The 22801-nt window shown below is 35.6% G+C and overlaps 1 protein-coding gene across 4 annotated transcripts in view; it reads right to left on the bottom strand.

Annotated features, from left to right (window-relative positions):
* Window positions 1-22801, bottom strand: part of DIAPH3 (diaphanous related formin 3) — a 465949-nt gene that overhangs the window by 284114 nt on the left and 159034 nt on the right. For all 4 annotated transcript variants that reach the window (XM_045839232.1, XM_045839231.1, XM_045839234.1 and 1 more), the window contains 5 exons: window positions 22609-22727; window positions 19048-19112; window positions 9333-9437; window positions 5916-6209; window positions 5038-5152 (listed from right to left, as the gene is read on the bottom strand). In XM_045839232.1, the coding sequence (XP_045695188.1) occupies window positions 5038-5152; window positions 5916-6209; window positions 9333-9437; window positions 19048-19112; window positions 22609-22727 (698 nt within the window). The remainder of the gene's footprint in view (window positions 1-5037; window positions 5153-5915; window positions 6210-9332; window positions 9438-19047; window positions 19113-22608; window positions 22728-22801) is intronic.

Genomic DNA, 22801 nt, shown 5'->3' on the forward strand with positions numbered 1-22801 from the left:
ATAAACTGTGTTTCTTTCTAATACAAAGCAACATCCCGAACACAGCCAAGTGCCTGGGATAATCCATAGTTCAATCACTCTCTACTCCAGTATTTTATCCACTGATCTATGATGTTAGAAATCTCACCTTGATTTGTTTTTAACTGTGTAATTCATTAACTGTTTCCATATGCCAAACTGTTCAGCTGAGAAATATTTATAAACCAGTTTACTGGCCCTATCTGGCAAATATGATGCACCTGTTATAAAATGTGATTGCTTCAGGAAGCTAACAATTGTGGAATCAAATTTTCATAATAAATCAACCTAACCAAATTAAAAAATCCATATACGTTCAGAAAGCCCTTTAATCCCTATTAAGTTAACAGTTTGTGAATAATGAAAGTAATTAATATTCATTTTAGTTGATAAATCCAACACCAATAACCTGTTAGTATACTTTAATCTCTTTTCCAACAGCCTGTATAAATTAACCAACAGATGCTTCCAATCTGGTAAAAAATACACAGGTTATTTGCATCATTCTGATGATACCAAATGTTCAGTGTATGAATATTGTGATTAAATATGAAAGAGATTACAATGTTCTTTTTAAATCTTGTTAATTCTTAACAAAAGCCAAAGGCCATAAAATATGTCATTCTTTTCTATATTCAAAATCAGCACTTACTGTTCCACTCCTCATTCTTGAACTTGACAGAGTCTCACTGAGACCGTAAAAGCAACATGAGAACAGGGCACGTGCCTGCCTTTCTCATTACAGTGTCCCCAGTGTTCAGCGACATGAGGCCTGACATACAACATGTACCAAGTAAGTATCTGTTGACTTGAATATGGGTAGCTAAATACAGGAAAGAGAAAAGGTGGGACAGACGACTGAGAGGAAAAATGAGAAAAAGAAACAGTGAAAGAAAAATGTCAGGTTATTTTCAGAAGGATTTAAAATATGGAAAGCTAAGATGTATCTCAAAAATTTAGAACTGAGAGACACAAGGAAACCCAAGTGAGATACTTAAATAGGAAAACAAGGCATTTAAAAAGCTTCAACTGAGCCAGGAAGAAATATTGATTTCACAGGAAAAGCATTTCTGTTTTGTTTTGTTTTGTCTTCCTCAATTAAGAAAATGCATTCACTGAGGAAAATAATTTTTAAAGACAATATTTTGCTTCAGAGGCCTTGGCTTTTCCAAATTTGTTTACAAAGTGTGTAGGGGAGGTTATCATTCTAGAAAACCCAGGAATACCTCTGTTAAATCTGAAACTTCTCCCTTTGCTAATGGTTTGCTGATGGGTAGTATGTATATTTTGGTGTCTGATACTGGCTGTCCTTTCATATAATGCTTTCCTGATTAACAAATGTCCACTTCAACCATTTTCACTCTGAATGTGGGTTTCTTTCGCACTAAAACCTGCACATAGAATCGATTGTGTACAACACAAACCCTGGAATCAAAAGATCCTTCTGTTACTGGCACTCGTTGTCTTTCACCAATCTTAAAATTAGAGAGAGGTTCTTGTACTCCTTAAGCTATGACACAGGCACTATCCCAATGAAGCAATGTTATAGATGTCACAGGGAGATAAGTTTAAAAAACAAAATAAGTAAAATCAAACTGAAAAAAAAAAAAGGCAAGGAGATATAATGAAGAGCAACATGAATAAAGAGGAATATACAAGTTCTTACCAAGAATATCTTGCAAGATCTGTGAGTAGCTGGGGCAGGGTACTACTCTGAGGAGTAAGACCTGTTTGCAGGAGAAAAAACCCAGCAGACACGTGGTAAACACTAAACCAGGTGACATGAGGACCATGGCCCCACTTGTAGACCAGTACACCAGAAGGAATCTATAGGTATCATCAGTCATTCTTCCTTTACTAACTCTCAGGGAACAAGAGCTCTAAAGCCTTAAAGTCCCAGAAACCTGAAGCAGTGACTTCTATAAGAAAAAAATTACTTTGTAACAAAAAATAAAGAGTACTTAAGAGAAAATTTTAAGGTTCTCTTTAAATGACTGGATTCAGTTCCATTTCCCCCCCTTCCCTATCTCAAATGCTTAGGATGCACAAAGGATTCGCATCTACCATTTTAAATGCCTGGGAAGGAACATCCACCCACCTTTGTAATCAGAGAAATAGCTTTGGTTCTTCTTTTTAAAAAGTTAATTTATACCCCCTTCACCAGTTTCTCAAACACCACCTCCCCCACACCCTCCACCTCTGGCAATCACCAATCTGTATCCATGAGATTGTTGGTTTTGTTTTTGTTTTAAGATTCTACATATAAGAGAGGACACATTATTTCATTGAGCATAATGCCCTCGAAGTCCACCCATGTTGTCAAGAATGCCCCTATTCTTAATCAAAAGGGTCACTAGGGGAAAAAAAAACTCAGATAAACCACTGCTCCCCAAACCCACAAATCATTGGCCTTCTGAATCCTTTGTCCTCCCTGACAAGTTGTGATGCAAACCAACAATGAGAATCAGCCAGCAGACAAGGCCTCAATTTTCCCCTTCTTGCTCTGGAGTAGAGAGCAACTATATGTCCACCTTGCACTGAACAATAAATAAGTGACTAGCTTTAATTTTGAATTCTGCTATAGAATTGATTCAAAGTGATCTTTGGAGACATGAAAGGCTGGTAAACGTTAACATTTGGACCTAATGCCTCAGCACCCACGGCCTGAATAGAGGCTGTAAGGAGCCATCTGTCCACTCCACCAGCCCTTCATCCTGTCTAAGCTTTCAGACACCTTTCTCCTGCCTTCCTTTCTCATCTTTGCTAGAAAATATCTATACGAAATCCTGATTTTCTGAAAGTAACAATAAGTGGCCTTTTCCAATAAAATAATTGACTACTTGTCATTCCTACATGAAGCACTCTCAACTGAGGGCCCTCAACTAATGCTTACTACAAATTATTCTTTAAAATCCAGACCAAAAAATAGTCACATTTATAGCTTGTCTCCTGTTGGCATTATGAAATGTTAGCATTGCCCAGGGCTACAACCCTGGGCTTCCCCATCTTTTCTGTTCACCATGGAAATACCATCCACAGCCACAGAAAAGAGAAGATACCATTTAAAGTGAGAAAACAGAAGCCATGGGCCTCTGCCAGCCTCCATGTCAAATGAAAGACAGATTCAGGTCAGAGAGAACAACATGTACAGAGACAGAGAGGGATGAAGTACGCAATATTCAGAAAATGCTCATCGTTTCCTCACCTTAACCTTTCTTTACAACTGGTGTTAGACTGAGCAAGTACATTGGTTTTTTTCCAATCTTGAATCTCAAGGCTAAAGTTAGATGACTTAAGAAATTTTAAAGGTCCAATTATTTCATTTAGGGCTAACACTACAGCTAAATTAAAGACATGCTAACAAGTTTCCCTTTTGAGCCTCATTAATTAAGAAAGTAATCAGAGTAAAGATGGAAAAAAAGAGAGTAGCTGGGTGGCAGTATTACTGAAATAGCTTTTAGGTACCTCCATTTGCACCTACTAGGAAAGCAAAGGGAAAAGCAATCAATTCTAGATTATGAAATCTGAAATTCTGAAGTCTTTTACATGTAAATACATTTTAACTGCCATATAGTTGCTTTGATTGCCAAAAGAGTACACTAATTTTATTCAAAGAAAATCTTGATTCTCCATAATCAAAAGGTACAATTAAGATCTGCTTACTTCACAAGATTTCCTAGGGTAAGCTTGCTGAGAAAATTCCCCATTTTCAAAGATCAAAAATACATCATTTTTACTATTTTAGTCAAGACCAACAGTGCTCAAAAATATCTGCTGAAGACTTTGGATTTACCACACATAATAGAAAACTATCTTAATTTACAATTACCTTTCAGTGTGTCTAACTTACAATTATTTTTTAGAAAGAGTGTCTAATTTACATTTATATTTTAAAAAGCATTTCAAAAGAATGTAAATGATTTTTTTTTTGGTATCAGCCAACATCCCTTAGTTGCTGTGATGATCAAGTTAAAACAGATACATAAAGTGTCCAGTGTGGTGCCTAGTACACAGTAGGCATTTTAAGAAATCAGCCTTCCCATCTCCATTCAATACAATCACTCCACCCTAGCTCTCTCTGTGCTCAATGAGCCCGGAGACACAAAGAGCATTAAGTCTATGGGTTCCTTTTTGAAAATCAAAGGGAATCACTGATCTAAAACCACTCAGGATATATAATACTTAAAAATTAAACTAGTCAAAGAACATGATGAATGACTCATGGACACTGACAATGAGAGTGGACTGACTGTGGGCGAGAAGAGTGGGCTGGATAGAGGGGATGCCAATGGGGAAAAAAGAAATTGGGACAACTGTAATAGAATAAACAATTTTTAAAAAGTGTAAGTGGGTATCAGCCTTGAAATAAGTGATGTTGACCCATGAAATTGGATGAAATAAAATTCAGTTTACAGACAAAGAGTGATATCTAAATATAACTTTTTTAAAAAAATCAGAAAACAATTTGAAAAACAAATTCCATTACTTTTAATGAAAAGATCTTATAATCTACTCACATACTTCTGTTTCACACTAACTTTCAAAACACTCTTTAAAATTGCTATTTCTATCCCCTGTGATTCATACTAATTAAACTATGTGACAGTCACTGTAATATTAAATATTAAAATCTGACTACAAGAAGGCTTATATTTTGCTTCTGTTTATGCTACTCCTCATTGACAAAAAATTTTCATGACAAAATTCTCTCTAAAAGTATCCTCCTTTATGAAAATCTGTATATGAAACTTTTCTATTTAATACACTTTTTGAAGATGTGTATTATATAGAAAATTCAAGTTTTGTATCCATCATCTGCATTTTAAAAATTGCTAATTTAATACTGTAATAACATTTTCTTTTTAAAGATTTCACTTTAATAAATCAGGTATTTATCCATTAATAAGGTAGAAATATATATAGGACTCTTAAAATAAGGCTTTCTAGTAGTTAATATATAAAAAGTGGCCATGTTAAAATATTAAAATAAAAAAAAAATAGCCAAGATGTTGAACTTACCTTTTTGGTGGCAACAAAATGTATTCTCAAGTTTACAAAGCAAATCCACATTTTCATACTTGTTCTCATTTGCTTTTATCCAGAAACAGTTTTCAGTCATTTCATGAGGTCTGATCTGCAATCAGAGAGAAGACTGATTCATAAAGAGACGGGTGTTTCATCTGTCCCAGAACAATCATCATGTTCAGACCCAGCGGCCCATCGCTGCCAGCCAGTGTTTATGAAGTAATTCCTACATGACTTTTCTCCAATCTGTGTTCAACGATATACAATTTCTGCAGGAAGTTAAACTTTTATTAGGGAAAAAGTTGGGGATTGAAGCTGAATAAAATGAAGTTTGTTTCATCTCAATTATACTTCTCAGAGTCTTTAATAACGCTCATGTGCACTATAACTCTTCCATTACAAAGAATTTCCCAAAGTTATGTAACCAGCTATCATTGACTCCCACTGAATTTATAAACTAGAAAGCCTTAGTTGAGAGCAAAAAGCTTTGTCTCAACACTTACGAGGTTTTTTCTTTTTTTAAAGGCTATTCATTTTGCCCTGGCTGGCATAGCTCAGTGGATTGAGCGCAGGCTGCGAACCAAAGTGTCGCAGGTTTGATTCCCAGTCAGAGTACATACCTGGGTTGCAGGCCATGACCCCCAGCAACCGCACATTGATGTTTCTGTCTCTTTCTCCATCTCCCTCCCTTCCCTCTCTAAAAATAAGTAAGTAAATTAAAAAAAAAAAGGCTATTCATTTCAATTCACTTTGATAGGGTTCTTACTGGAAATTATACGTAAGTAAAAACAAAATTAAATTTCAATTTAGGTAACAGTATGTTTTCTTCCATTTATTCATTTATTTACTTATTTTTTAAAAAACATTTTTACCTTTAACCAGTTCAATCTTCTCATGCTGATTTCAGGTTTAAATTCTTTCTTTGGTTTTAACCCAAATGGCAGGGTGGGTGGAAGAGAGTTTCCTCCACTGAGAAGTCCCAAGGGAGGAGGTGGAGGCACAGGACCACCTAATGGCAGAGGCATTCCTGGTAGTGGAGGAGGCGGTGGAGGAGGGGGCGGAGGAGGGGGTGGGGGTGCCACAGGAGGAGGAGGTGCTGGGTGCTCAGTTCCACCTTCTTTTGACAGGTGCAAAGAGGTATTTACATCAGCTGGCAAGGCACCAAACTAGCGAGAGACAAATAAATGAATAAACAAACAAGCAAACATGACTAAGAACACTCTACAAAACACGTAAAAATACTTTCCTTAAAAAATAATGTAATATTTTAAACCAAAAATAATGGAATATCAGTAATTTCATGTGGACTTAACCTAAAAATTCCAGTGATGTTTATTCTCAGTCTAAGAATATAATCATAACTTTTCATAAAAATGTAACTGAAAGAAATACGACTCCCCATTTTTAGGTAGTTATGACCATCCAGGTAGAGACGTCTAGGAAGGAAATGGGTAAATGGGTCTAAAGGTATGAAAATCAGCAGATTCTAAGGGACAGTTAAAACCATGCAAGTGGAGAAGTTAGCCTAGTACAGAGTCTGTAGCAGGAAGTAAGTTCTACATACAGAATTCTATAGAACACTGGCATTTAAATAAGTTTTTTTAAAAATCCAGAAAAAGACTTAACTAGCGTTGCCACATCATGCCTTTGCCCTTGAGGAGAAAAAAAAAATTCTTAGTAGGACCTCCAAAGACATGTCATGATCTGGAACTGGTCAAGTGACTTTCCTCTACCACTCTATGTATATGCCAACCTCATTTCAATTTCAGGTTCCTAGCATGTGTTGTTCCTTCCACCTGGAACACCCTCTTCACCTATACGTTTCAATCTTAGCTACCATATCCCTTTCTCAGGAAAGCATTATCTGACCACTCATTTCACACCAATAGTACCCTTCACTTCTCCTTAACAGCTCTTCCCAAAAGTGTTTCATAACCACTTATGGAGTCATTAGCATTTATTTCTTTGATAGATTATAACTCTATGAGGGAAGTAACTATGACTGTATAGCTACTCTTTCCCCAGCACCTGATGTTGTGCCTGGCCAATGACAGCCATTGAAGAAATATGGGTAGGCCAAATGAATTAAAGACAAGAGGAGAAAAAAGGCAAGGCTAGCACAGGGTTGTGAATCAAAAGTGAAGAGAGTGATCCTCATTCCCTAAAAAAGGCATCAAATGTCACAGAGAAGCAAGCTAAAATCGGGAGTGAAAAAGAGCCAAATGTGTCCACTGGTCACTTTTCTCCTTATGTTCCATGGCATGGTAAGAATTTAATAAATATATTTTGATTGTCATAAATAAGTTCTGGGTCCATAATTAATTTTTGTGCTATGACTATTTTCTTGAAATTACTAACTTTAATCCTGAACTACACATATACATACATACAAACTACCTTACAAATTGTGCACATTTAATAAATGTTAAATCATTTTCCAGTTTTATGGCACAATTATGAAAAATGGATCATGTATAAAAGCCTGAAACTGACATCTGAGATCAGCACAAAGAAAAACTGTCATAAAAATTGAAACCACAAATCAAAGCATATGCCTTATCAAAAATATTCACTTTAATGTTACTCTGGGGTGCTGTGGTCTTGGACAGCACTGCCCTTTGAATGTTAAAGAAGTATGTATACTCTGCTCACACTCAATATACATGTAGTTAACTATTAACATCTTAAAGCAAAGATATGGTTGGATTTCTGCTCCTGACTAGTTTATTTGATAGTATGGTTGACTTGAAATACATTGTTTATGAGGATAGACACTGTGACTATCTTGCTCACAATTATATTCCCAGAATCTAAAAATGCTTGGTTAAGTGACTCAATGAATGAAAGCAAAGATAACAGAACATATTTTACTTATAACCTTCATCATAAGCATAGCTTTTATCAAAGAGAAGTATCTTAAGACAAACACATAGATTTCATGAGAAACACATACTACTAATTCAAAAAAAGAATTTGTCAGTTGTTCTTCAAAAATGAATACGATGGCCAATATTAAGTCCCTAATTCCAGGCCTTCCTTTGATAGCCATAAAAACATGCCACACAATTGTCCACAATTTTTACAACATAGGATTTAATCTCAGTTTCAAAATGTAAATTTATTGCCATTTTATATAAAAGCACAGGCAGCAATTAGATATCCAAAGATGGTGAAAATGTTTTTTATAAACTTGAATTTTCTAGAGTACATTTATAAGCAACCCTTCAACTGGGAGAAATTAAAAAGAAAAGAAAGTCTTTAAATTTCTATTAGCCCAGATCAGGAAAAACTTTTCATAAATATTACAGCCATTGTCTGGACTCCATCTGAAATATAAAACCCAATCAAATGTTCCTTTTAATGTGAAAGACAAAGAACCACCTGGGAAATATAAGAAAGTTCAATAAACTGTTATATTTTCATTTTGTGCACTAAAGAAAAAAAAGATAATTGAGAATAATTTATTTGTAGGTAGGAACTTTTAATTTTTTTTAATTGAACACCAACAGAGAACTCTCCCTTAGGGTTTCTTCAAACAGTCTCTGTAACAAAACTATCCACTAAGTTTTAAAAAACATGCCAATATAGGAAATAGTATACCAATATACAAAATAGTATACCTGAGACAATTTCAACACAACCATAAATTAGAATAAGAGGAAAACAGCAAAATGATACTCAGGGCTCATCATCCTATATATAAATATACATAAAAGAAATTTAGCTATGAATATTCTACCTCCCTACTTTCATCCATGTAAAATACATAGAGGATGTATTTCTTGCTATCTAAATGTTTTATGTGTAGAGGGTGAACGTGAGCTATCGGCTTCATAATCCAGATTTGCTCTCTCTCTCTCTTTTTTTTGTCATGTTTTAAATCTGTTTACTTTTGGAAATTGAAAAATTATCAGAAAATGTTCTTATTCAGCTAGAGGTTATCTTTCACTGCAAGGTACCCATAGGCTGAAGGTCTTGAAAAATAAATAGCTAGAGCAATAATTTCCTGTAGTAGGATAAAGATCGGTGATGAATGACAAATCTAAGATGAAAAGACTTTTTTACTCTTCATGCTTAATTACATAGGAAATGTGACATTACGAACAAAACCCAAATGAAACACAGGGAAGCAAGTTGGTCAGTAAAAGTTTAGACATTCTTAAAAATGCAGATTAAAAAAAAGGGGCAAAATAGTTTAAACATTTTGATGCTATGAAGATATTATAAGACCTCTGCTCCCCTGGTAAGCTTTCAATACTGAAGTTCACTCTGGATAGACTGTATTTTACCTGAGATTTAAAAGCTTGTAACTCTGCTCGAAGCTCATTAATCTTTGCCTCTTTTTTCTGCAATTGAGCCTGTGTTTCTTGATGGTCGGCAATCTCTTTTTCAAACTAAAAAGGAAAAAAAGAAGAAAAGGAGAAAGAAAGGGAGATGGAAATAAAAAGCACTATTTATAGAGAAATATGACTCTAATCATCTGTCAGTAGAACATAAACTTTTATGAAAGGAATGGTAGATTTTTGCTAAGTCACCCACAGCCTTTCTCTAAGCCCCAACCAAAATCATTTGCAAGCGGGCAGACAAAGCCAGAGATGGAGTCTGTGACCTTCTCCTCTCAGCAGAGAAAACTGGCCCACAGTTATCTGCAACCCTGGCATTTTTCTTGAAAGTCCCTAAATATCAGCACAACTTTGTGTAAAATAATAGAGAGCAAAGCACTATACTGAGTTCCCTGACCTCTACCTGAAAAAAAGTATACTTGAAATTTACCTAAAGTTTATCAATATGACTTAAAAGAATTTCCTGTTAATATGCTTTATTAGTAAATAACTATTATATAAATTTAAGAGATAATTTAAGAGAACAAAGTCTGTTTTATTTATCATTAATCTGCTATAAATTAATCTTTGAGAGATTAAGTATAAATTAATCTTTCAAACCCTTAGTGGGAGGAAGGTAAACAATAAAATTTGGTGATAGGTTTAAAATTTATATAGCCATTCATCACAAGTTCCCATCTTGAATTCAGATAGTTTACTGTCATCATGACTGAAAACCTCTCCTAAAAGAAGTAAATTTTCAATAGGGTGTTGTCTCATAATCAGTAACAAGTATTTGATGCTCTTTTAAAAGGGGGGGTGGGGGGAATAATCAGTTAAAAATAATGCAACTACTTCACAAATATAGCCTGAACTTTTAAAACAGACAAACCTCAACAAGAAAAATAACATCATAGAACTTAATAGTTTACAAAGGGCTGTATGAATCTCGTTCTCTACTTAAGAAAAAGAGATAGTTCTCACCATACAACTAGCAAGTAAAAGATGTCAGATTAAAACCACATTGTATGTCTTTAAAGTCTGAGTTATTTAGATGAAACCACACTATCTTCCTACAATTAATGTTTAGATCATGCTTTACAGTTTTTTTAGTAGACTTTTTTTTAAACTTTTATTAGTATTTATTTGATGCTGAATTTACTCCTGGGCCATACGCATTTGTTTCTTCAGTGTCTTCTGGGATATCTTTCTTCTGTGCCACCTCCTCTTCTGTTTTGGGAACAATCTGATCTGCTCTTTTCCAGGAAGGACCATCTCAATGTGGCAGGAAGAGCTTGTGTATGGGTTAATCCACCCATGAGCTCTCCTAATTCTACACAGCATCTTGGGAGCTTTGTTCACGTGAGTGTGCTCAATGACCAGAGAATCTACATCTAAACCCTTAGGTTCAACATTATTCTCTGCACTTTTAAGCATGTGCAGCAAAAATTCAGCACTCTTTTTGGGTCGCCAACCCTGTGTCCAGCCCCACTATTTGGCCTGCCAACTCTACCATTGTAATGACAGAATGGTACACATTGCTTCTTTAAAGTGACATTTTTCAAATACTTGGTGGCTTTTCCAATATGCATACACTTGATGGCCTGGGCAGTTTCGGGAGCGTTCTTAAAGTGAACACAAAGATTTGAACCTCTTGCTTTGCATGATTTTGTGGGATTTTCTGGGTCAAGTGAATAACGAACCACTTTCAGAGGTCACCTCTAGTCACTTTCAGGAAGAGTAGACTTTATTTTTAAGCCACAGTATCAGGCAAAAGTTTCAGAGATTTTCTATACACACCTTCCCCGCACACATACATTATCTCCTCCTCTCTATGTTCCACAGTATTTAAAACACAAAAATAAGCACATTTGCATTTTATCAACAAAACAACAATGAAATAAGAAATATTATTACAATTCTAGCTACAGGTTAGAAAAGTGAATCTAAGACTCATGATCCTCACACACAACACCAACATTACCACTCCTACCCCCATTCCTACTACAGTTCCTCCAAACCCCTCCTAGCATTAATAATTTTAAAAAGACACTAATCTTAAATCTAATGAAATAACTAACTTACACACCAAAGCATGCTTAGATCTCAGAGGATAACCCAAAGCCCTCCTGTTACTCAGGGATTCCCAGGGCCAGGCTAAATCACAAACACCTCTATTGCACTGTGAACCTCTCTGTCCTTTTGTCCTCTGACTTATGCCATATCACTGTACTACTGTTTTTGCTTCAAAGCCAACTTCTTGAAAGGGTATTCTTATTCCAGACTCACTTTTCTGACCTGTGACCTTTATTCACTTCATCATCCACCACAATGTAGTTATCACTCTTTCACTCTAAAAACTACAGCTCGCTTGCCCTGGACAGGTTGCTCAGTCAGGGCACATACTTAGATTGTGGGTTAGATCCCAGGTTGGGGCATGTACAGGAGGCAACCAGTCAGTGTTTCTCTTTGTCTCTCTCTTCCCCTCCCCCTCTTTCTCTTCCTCTCTAAAATCAATAAAGATATCCTTGTGTGAGGATTTCTTAAAATTTTTAACAAAAAAGCCCTGGCTGGCGTAGCTCAGTGGATTGAGCGCGGGCTGCGAACCAAAGCGTTGCAGGTTGGATTCCCAGTCAGGGCACATGCCTGGGTTGCAGGCCATGGCCACAGCAACTACACATTGATGTTTCTTTCTCTTTCTCTTTCTCCCTCCCTTCCCTCTCTAAAATAAATAAATAAAATCTTTAAAAACAATTTAACAACAACAAAAAATAATAACTATAGCTTATCAAACTTCGAATCACCTGGACTTCTCCCAGCCTCATCTTACTTGATGCCTCCATAGCTGTGCTATTTCATAGGGTACCCACTAGCCATAGGTGGCTATTAAAATGTAAATCTAACTAAAATCAAATAAAGTTAAAATTTTAGGTCTTCAGTCCAACTAGTCACATTGTAAGGGCACAACAGGTACACTTGATTGACAGCTACTATGTCAAACAATACAGATTATAAAACATTATCGTCATCCCTGCTCTAAAACATAAATACTTAAAAATATGCTCTTATGTCTACATATTCAATCTCCCTTCCCCTGTGTGTTCCATACAACACAGTCCTAATCCCAGCTGCTCCTACCAGTTCTTTATGTGTTCCAACTCTTTAATGCTGCCATTGAATTGGATTTTCCCCACCCCTCTGCTGGATGCAGATCCCATTTTTCATGCGATGCTATCTTCCTTGCACATAAGCTTCAATCACCATTCTTACATTAATGGCTTCCAAATCCCCCTCACTAGCTCAGCTTCTCATCTGAATTTCAGAGAGTACATCAGTCCATAAAAGTATTTGCAACTGTTTAATGAATATTTTCCAAGATAAACAAAAAAAAAACAGTATTTTCAAAACTAGTATTATCTTCCCCCTGCATACTTTGTTTTTTGAATACTCATATTCTTTCTAAAAGACAGCTTTCATGACATGTCTCTTTTGCCCTTAAACATTCTTCACTGGCTTCATTATAAAGGCAACACTCACTGGCATAATATCAAAGAACCCTCTGGAATCTGGCCCCAAACTACCTATTTCCCATTATACAATAACTGTCTAATAGCATGCCTGTGTGTGCCCCTCAGAATGGCAGGTGCTAAAGATATAGAGTTAAATAGAATTTGGTCATTGGTTTTAGTATGCATAATGTCTGGTGACAAAATCAAAGCAGACAAACCAGAACTTGTAAAAATTACCAGCAATAAAGATACAGTGAATAATTCCTGGAAGGAGGATGTATGATCCAGAGTTAGAAAACCTGGGTAGTTAGTAGAGAAGCGAAACTAGCACTTCATCTAGAGGAACTAGCATTAGGATGACGATATTAACCTCTTATAAGCAGAAAAAAGGAGGGGTGAGAACAAACTGCAATGGAAATTGTTGAAAGGACTTTTGCAATAAGCCAAAAAAAATTTTTTTTCCTAAAACCCATGGAACGTTATTAAAGTATTTATAATAAGAAAATAACAATCAAATGTGCATACTGGAAAACCCAAACAGCAGCAAGTGTGAAAGACGAAACAGAAACACTAGAGGCATGAAATGAGTAGGGGCTATGGCAGTAACCCCAACAAAAACTGAAAGCCTGAGTGAATGAGGCAGAAGACAGGATAATGCCAAGGAAATGAAACAAAACTTTTTCACAGAATTCAAGAAAGTTAGTGTCTGACTGAATAAAGGAAATCAGTGAGGGAATATGTATAAGATGACTATGGTGTTCTACAAGATGAGGAAATAAAATGCAGGTTGAAAACATATTTTTAGAGAGATTTCCAGGCAAGATGGAGTTGTAGGTAGGCACACTGTACCTCCTTGCACAACCAAAAGAAGGACAATAACAAATTTAAAAACAAAAAAAAAAACCCAGAACTGACAGAAAATCAAAATGTATGGAAGTCCAACAACCAAGGAGTTCAAGAAGAAACATTCATCCAGATCGGTAGGAGGGCGGAAATGGGCAGCCGTGGGGAGAGGACTCGCAGCAAGGCAGCAGCTGGAGGACTGGGGCTGGAGAGGTGGCAGCTAGCAGACTGGGTGGTCCCACATTCCTGTGTAGATTAACAAGGAGGAACAACTAGGGAGTGAGACAAACTGTACAACCCAGGGTTCCAGTGCAAGGAAAGAAAGCCTCAAAGCCTCTGACTGAAAATACCTGTGGGGGTTGAGGTGGCAGGAGAATCACAGGAGAGTTCGTTGGAGAGGCCCACAGGGTCCTAGACCATACAGAAATCCACCCACTCGGCAATCAGAACCACAAAGGCCCAATTTGATTGTGGGTAACAGAGGAAATGATTGAAAACCAGCAGAGAGCAAAGCAAGCAGCACTGTTCCCTTTTGGACTCCTCCCCCACATACAGCATCACAACACAGTGACATGGGTTGCCCTGCCCTGGTGAACACCTAAGGCTCTACCCCACTACATTACAGGTGCGCCAAGACCAAAAAAAAAAAAGGCCCAAATGAAAGGACAGATCAACACTCTAGAAAAAATACAATTAACCAATGAAGAGATAAGCAAACTATCAGATGCAGAGTTCAAAACACTGGTTATCAGGATGCTCCAGGAACTCACTGGGTATTTCAACAGCATAAAAAAGACCCAGGCACTAATGAAGGTTGCATTCTGTGAAATAAAGAAAAATCTACAGGGAACCAACAGTGATGGGAAGGAAACCAGGACTCAAACCAATGGTTTAAAGCAGAAGGAAGAAAAAAACATCTAACCACAACAGAATGAAGAAACAAGAATTCAAAAACGTGAGGAGAGGCTTAGGAACTTCCAGGACATCTTTAAATGTTCCAACATCCAAATTATATAGGTACCAGGAGGAGAAGAGGAAGACCAAGAAATTGAAAACTTATTTGAACAAATAATGGAGGAGAACTTACCAAGTCTGGCAAAGGAAATAGACTTTTAGGAAGTCCAGGAAGCTCAGGGAGCACCAAAGAAGTTGGACCCAAGGAAGAACACACCAAGGCACATCATAATTACATACCCAAGATTAAAGATAAAGAGAGAATCTTAAAAGCAGCTAGAGAAAAGGAGAGAGTTACCTACAAAGGAGTTCCCATAAGACTTGCAGCTGATTTCTCAAAAAGAAACCTTACAAGAAAGTAGGGGCTAGAAAGAAGTATTCAAAGTCATGAAAGACAAGGACCTATATCCAAGATGACTCTACCCAGCAAAGCTATCATTTAGAATGTAAGGGCAAATAAAGTACTTCCCACATAAGGTCAAGTTAAAGGAGTTCATCATCTCCCATCCCTTATTATATGAAATGTTAAAGGAACTTATCTAAGAAAAAGAAGATCAAAACTATGAACAGTAAAATGACAACAAACTCACAGCTATTAACAACTGAACCTAAAAAAAAAAAAAACAAACAAAAGCAAAAATAAAGTAAGCAAACAACTAGAACAGGAACAAAGTCACAGAAATGGAGATCATATGGAGGGTTATCAGTAGGGGAATGGGAAGAGGAGAGAAGGAGAAAAGGTACAGAGAATAAGTAGCATAAATGGTAGGTAGAAAATAGACAGGGGGAGGTTAAGAACAGTATAGGAAATGTACAAGCCAAGGAACTTATATGTATGACACATAGACGTGAACTAAAGGGGGGGAATGTGGGTGGGAGAGGCTATGCAGAGTGGAGGGGAACAAAGCAGGGGAAATGGGACAACTGTAATAGCATAATCAATAAAATATATTTTAAAAAGGTCACATGGAACTATTATAAAAATGACTATGAATGAATACAAGGGTGTGTCCACTTTGTAATAACAGCATATGTATGAGTTGCACGTTTTTTTTTACGTTAAATTTTAAACATGTTTGTTAAAAACAAAATACTTTCCCAAAGAGAGTCTCTGGGAATTTCAAAGAACTAATATACAAAGTTCTCTGACAATAATGCAATTAAATTACATACTAACAATAAAAAGATAGACAAAACAAAGTCTCTTGGACAGTGAAAAATGCATTTCTAAACTTATGAGTTAAGGAAAATTTTAAAAAATAAATAAAATCTTTGAAAAAAGAAAAAGTATTTTTAGGGCATGAGAAAGATAAGCTTGGTTTAGGAAAAGTTAAGCATGTGTAAGAAATTCCCAGTTTGTGCATGGCTCCTCTTTGGCATCTCACCTTGTTGCCTCATACTGATCCATCAGGGTTCACACTAGTCAAGGCTTCCTTGAGTGAGTCTTCCCTGACTGGCCACCCAGGACTAAGTGAGGGATACAGTCAAACCTCAGTTCTCGAACATCTTGGTTATAGGACAGTTCAGTTCCCAACCAAGTTGTTCCTGGAAGAAAATGTCTTGGCTGTCTAACAAAACTTTGGGTCTCGATTCTCTGCCCAACAACTCCTTTCATGCTGATACTTGTATGATCAGTCACATGTCTCTCAGGCAACAAAGGAGATTTGGTTTTCGAACAAATTGCTTCTCCAAGTTTTCTGGAATGAATTAAGTTCTAGAACTGAGGTTCCACTGTACTTCCTAGAGGCTTACTCACAACATAGGGTTTTTCCTACTAGAGCAATCAACACACTGTAATATAAAAACATCAAAATGTAGTATCACATTCCTCAATAACACTAACCTAGAAGTTCATCAATAATGAAAACCTTTTCTATTTTATTCCAAAGCTTTACATTTGTAATTAAACTCAATATATCTTTGTTGAATGAACTGATGGGCCAATTCCTGTCCACTCTTCCTTTATATGATGAATGACTAAGTCACTACCACATATTAAAGTCCTCTAATCTCCCAACATCAAAAACCTTTGAGAGCTCTTTTTCTCTATTCTCCTTTTAATGACTGCTCAGTCAGTGTTTACTGCTGCGTAGCAAGAAATATTAAATTCTTTTTATGGGAGTGAGAATGAAAACATCTTTTCTACAATATAAATATGTACACTATCATATTTCATAAACCTTGGAATGAGATTCAGAAGAATAAAGGATTGTGTAGAGGAAAAATGATAAAACTATCAAAACGACTAGTCATAATTAGTACACACAAGAGAATTTAATAAATTAACTTGGCCCAGTATTACATACCAAAAAAAAAATCTAGATCCTCCCCTATAAAAGGATCAGATAAAATATAAACTTCACTTTAGCATTTTTATAATATCTATAGACAAATCACAGTACCCTTGGGGATAAAATGAATATCCATTAAAGATGTACTTTATAAAAACTGATATGATAGCTTTCTTCTCCAAAAAGAGTTACTAGAGCAATATTGCACTTACAATATTACATGCAAAAATGTCAGGAAACACAGTTAAGGTTGAGGGTCTGCTTAATTTCATTCCCTAGGGTAAATGTATTAGTGCATCTGTACAAGAAGGTTGATAATTCAATATTCTCTATGTACTTTCTGACATTTCTGGTCTTCATTTTTCAAATTTATGCACCAAAATAAAGAATGTATCTGGCAACTAAGATAGCTTCCTGCCTAAAGCAAAGTATTTACATGTGTCCTTACAAAGCTATCAGAAAGAAGTTCTTGCTGATATATACAAAATGGTATGGCAGTAGAAATCTTTTATGGAGCGAACAATATTTTCTGAATATACCTAAGATACATAACTTCTTACTAAATGGAGACAACTAACCTTGAACAAGGTCTTTCTTCTATTTACATTTAAAGCTTACAATTTTAAAACAATATATTAAGAAGGCTATCATGTTTAACACCAATCATACAAACTATATGTCTAAAAATTATTATAAAAGCAAATTTATACTATCTGGGATACATCCAAATCAAATACTTGAAAGTCTCCTACTACTTTTCCATAAAGAGTAAGATTCTTACTGAGCTTAGAATATAAAGGTGGCGGGGTGAGGGGTCACTCAACAGCACAGACATCTATCAACTGTAACACTGACAACACTTAATTTAAATGACCCACTGTTTCTCCACTAGACTAGGTACTTCAGGGCAGTGACAATATCATGTTCACAGCTATAATCTTAGCTGCAACTGAAGGCCTGAGATATAATACCCTCTCAGTAAGTGTTCAGTGAACTTTAGAACATTTTAGGAAATTTACAAAGTTTTTCACAAGTTACTGTTAACTTATGAAAATGTGTCCACCATTTGAAGTCATATTTTATCTTAAAAGTTTACAAAACTGTACATTTCTCAAGATGTTTTTAGGTCCTGATAACAAAAAAAAAAATGTAGAGTCTTTTTCATGGTGCCAAACACACAGTATTCATTTAGTATACATTCATTTAGTGGTGGTGGTAGTAATTGTTACTATTTCCCCGATGTAAGAAACCAGTTCAATCAATTCAAATCAAATCAGAGTAACTATCTAAAATATGAAGAAAACAACACTGCCAGCAAGAAAATAACAAAACTGTACAAAACAAAAAACCACCATAGAAAAAAACTCTAATAGGTATGCTCTAAGCAAAGATAAAAGCACGAAACAGCATCTTAAAGAGAAGTAATGAATGAACAACTGGCTGGTTAGCAATACTACTAGGCTGAAACAAATGAAGTTGGCAATATCTGATACTTTCGGCCTGTGAAAATGATAATTTTATATGGTTCAACCTGATCTAAAATGAAGAAACTTTAATCAAAACAAGCAAATTAAGTTTCTTTAAAAATTTTTGGATATATTTTTAAACCTAAGTGCCTAAATTATATGATTTCTTGAGAAATACACCAATGTTAATATTCTGACTCTATACATTTTGTTCAATTAGTCATTCAAAAACATTCTTTTATTTTTTAGGCCAGGAATCATTCAAGGGGCTGGGGATAGTGAATAAAACAAATGAAAAAAATCCCTCATAAAATTTACTCTAGAGAGATGGACAACACATGCATATATACACATATAAATAAATAATAAACTATGTAGCATGTAAGATGATAAATACAAGATAAAAACAATAAAACAAGCACATGGGGGTCAAGGTTGGGTGTGAGGAGCTAAAATTTTTAAATACAATGGTCTAGAAGTCGTCCTTGGAAGATGGCGTTTGTGCAAATGCCTGAAGGACGTAAAGAAGAAGGAGGGAACACCAAGCAGAGTCTCTGAGGCAGATTCATACCCGCAGTGGTTCCCCAACTAGTTCCTGAAATTAGTCCAAGTTACTTACTTTCTTGGAAAATTCTGCTGCTTTCTCTTCAGACTCTTCTACTTTCACTTGATCTATGCAAACATCTAAAATTGCAAGAACAGGACAATTTAAATTGCAGTACTTCCCAAATGCATTTGACTTTAAAAGTTCAAAAAGAAAAAATAATCTCTGAAAAGATTTAGAACAGTGCCAGTAATAAGATAAGCAAAATGGAGAAACATATTACAATGTAGAAATGAAGAACTTTCTAAGCATAATACCAAGGCCATAAAACATAAAGGAAAAGATAAACCCTACCACAATTTTAAACTTCTATTAGGCAGATGAAAAAGGTACTTCAACAGTGACATGTAATACTCAAAGGTTCCTATTATCAGTCCATATATATATTTAAAGGAAGAGAAGATTATACCAACACAAGATAGGAAAATGGGCAATAGTAATACACAGAGAGTTAAGAATAACAAAACTAAAAATTGCTAAAGCACATGAATGAATTTTATTTTCCCTAATATGAAAATATAAAATATTTAATGAGAAATAGCAAAGATTAAATTATCCATAATGTCAAATTTGGAAGTGGCATAGAGAATTCAACTTTGCCAACACAACAAATATAAATAAGAATCTTCACTAATGATAAACTAGGCAATATGTACTAAAATTTTAAAATATGAATTTTTTCTTACACATAGCATTTCTATTCCTAGGACTTTGTCTTTAAGGATGAATAGTCATTAAAATATTATTCATGTTAGAAAGACTAAAAATAAATGCTCATAAAATTATTTAAATAAGTTATGATACAGGAGGTCTATTCAAAAGTATCCAGTCATATAGTATGAAAATAGACATTTATGGAAGAAGATACAAGATACAAGAAACATTGTACACAGGACAATGACACCACAGTCCCCTTCAAAGTAGGCACCTTGGGACCTCACACAGTTCTTCCAGCATCTCTTCCACTGTTCAAAACACTCTGCAAAATCCTTTGTTAGAATCTCCATCAGCTGCCCCTTTGTATTTTGCTGAAAATCTCATCGATGGTCTGAAATCTCTTCCCTTTTAAAGATCATTTTAGTTTTGGAAAAAGCCAGAAGTCTCAAGGTGCCACATCTGGGCTGTGCCAGGGCTGAATCACCTGGGTAATTTGATGTTTCACCAAAAAATTCTGAACAATACATGATGCAAGAGCAGGCACGTTGTTGTGATGAAGCTGTCAATCACCAGTTGCCCATAGTTGTGGCTGTTTTCATTTTATTGCATCTCTCAAATGACAAAGAACATTGAGGTGGTACTCTTTATTAACTGCTTAGCCTGGAGGGGCATACTTGTGATGGACAACATCTTCCCCACTAACACACACAGTATAATGGTATCAATCTCGCTGTCACTTTGCCTTGCCTTCTTCAGGTGTGGAGAACCAGGAGACATTCATTGGGACAACTAGGTCTTTTTTCTGGATTATAACCACAATTCATCTCCAGTTATGGCCCTCTTCAGGAAATCTGCTTCATTGGTATTGGTTTGAATCAAGTCATGAGCAACTGCAGCATGATGTTCCTTCTGCTCTAGTAGCAGCAGCCATAGAATGAATTTTGCCATGACATGTTTCATGCCAAGATCCTGCATCAAATTCTTGGACACAGTTGTTTTTGTAATCCCCAGATCAGCTTCTAGTTTTCACTCTCAGTCACCAATTTTTGTTGATTGCAGCCCATACATGCTTAACATTCTCAGGTGTTCTGCTTGTTACAGGCCTTCCAGAATGTGGATCACTTTCAACAGATTCTTGACTATCTTTGAAATGTTTATGCCACACTTTTATTTGCACTGCACTCACTGCATCATCCCTAAAAGCCTTCTGAATCATCCAAGTAGTTTCTGCAGAAGAATGTTCAAGCTTAACACAAAATTTGATGTAGATTTGTTCCCCTTGCTCAGTCATTTTGAATGTGACAGTCACTCAGTATATATGCCCACTCAATGGCATCTACTGTCCCCACTGACTAGTACAGTGAAGTCATCATTGTTCACACATGTGCATTCCAGTTCACTCTCCTTGGCTGCCAGGTTACATGGATGTCAAACAAAGCATTCTTTTATATTAACCATGGCTATATTTTTCCAGACAGACCTTGTATATCCACATGATGGGATATCATAGAGGAAGTGATTTATATGGATTTCCTATGAGGTATTTTATCCTTTTCATTTTTTTAATGAAAATAATACATGTTCATGGCTTTAAAAAACAGTATAGAAGGGCTTATAATAATAAGTAATAGTGAACCAAATCAACTGTATTGAAAACTGAACCCAAATCCCTAAATGCAACCTCTCAAAACTTGTTCTGTATTAGATTATTCTGTGATTAGGTCCTTAACTCTAAATAAAATGTCCATACCATTATTTCTTATCTATTTAAGACATTATAAATAACTTCCTGTTACTTGCTAAGTTGCTCTGTACCACTAAATAAACATGTAAACCTCTGATTCCTGTTACACAGACAGCATCTCTTGATTTTCATTCCAATCCATGAAGCAATCTATGCCACATACCTTCCAACATCCGTCGCCCAAACTGCCCAACATTGTGTCTTCTCTCATCTTTTCATTTCAACACTCTTCTGTATCTGCACTGTTCAGTGACTATAAGTTTATTCTAAACATTTAATATCAATAAATACAATAAATTCATTACTTGTATTAGTTATGTTTCCCTTACATAGCCATACAGTGTTTTAAGATTGTAATTCCTTTCTACATTCTATATTTTGCAAGAATTGAATGTCAAAACCAGTCATCTACTCAAAAAGAAAAAAAAAAAGTGTTCCTAATGTTCAGGAATAAATATTCTTTTCTGATACTACTCAAAAATCATTGTACCTTTTGAATTTTTACTCGAAAGCTTGAATTTTATCATTGGTAACAAATTCTATCACTCATTTTCCTTGAAGATATAAACACACTTCATTTCATTTTTAAGAAAGTGCACACCAAACATTCAAGTCTGAGTAGTCACAGCTTGTATGATAACCACTCATTTGGTGTAAAGAAGAAGCCAGTTCAGGTCACACTCAGACAACTACGCGCGTATGTTCTCACCGCATTCTGGTACACAGCAGAAGTCCTTCACGCACACATCTCATTTTGTCACACAGATTAAGAAAACAATGTGTGCTCAGGGTAGATATTTAATAAAATTAATATTTTCTATGTCTTTATCAAGGACATTCCTATGTAAAAACTGACAGTTTTTATTGTTTTGTTTTGCTTTACTGGGAGGGAAGAATACAATGGCTAAAAGGATCGTTTTGCAACACTGCCTCAAAGTGCTAGAGGTTCTACCCACTTTCGGTTTGCATCACCAGGGCAAATATCAACACAGCAAAAAAGACAAATAATGTTTTAATATTATTAGGAAAGTAGTTTTAAGTATTAGAACTCCAGTAAGGGTATAAAGAATCTTGAAAGTCTACAGGTTCCACTATGAGAACAGATGCTCTAGAGCTAAATGAGGGGGTAAGAGACAATAATCTCATTTCCATTTAAATAATAGAGAAATACTCACCAACAAATTGACTTAAATCTAAATCTAGTCTTTTTCGATATGTGAAGTCTGGATCCATCCCATCTCTATGCAATACAATCTGAGATACACATTCGTCAATTATTTTGAAGTACTGTTGCCTAAACCAAGGAAAATAATAATTGGACACTCAATTTATTAGTGTGACTTTATATCAAAAAAATATTTTGGTAAG

The sequence above is a fragment of the Phyllostomus hastatus genome, unplaced genomic scaffold (assembly GCF_019186645.2).
Source record: "Phyllostomus hastatus isolate PE091 unplaced genomic scaffold, TTU_PhHast_1.1 phas_contig_29, whole genome shotgun sequence".
NCBI classification, from domain to species: Eukaryota; Metazoa; Chordata; class Mammalia; order Chiroptera; family Phyllostomidae; genus Phyllostomus; species Phyllostomus hastatus.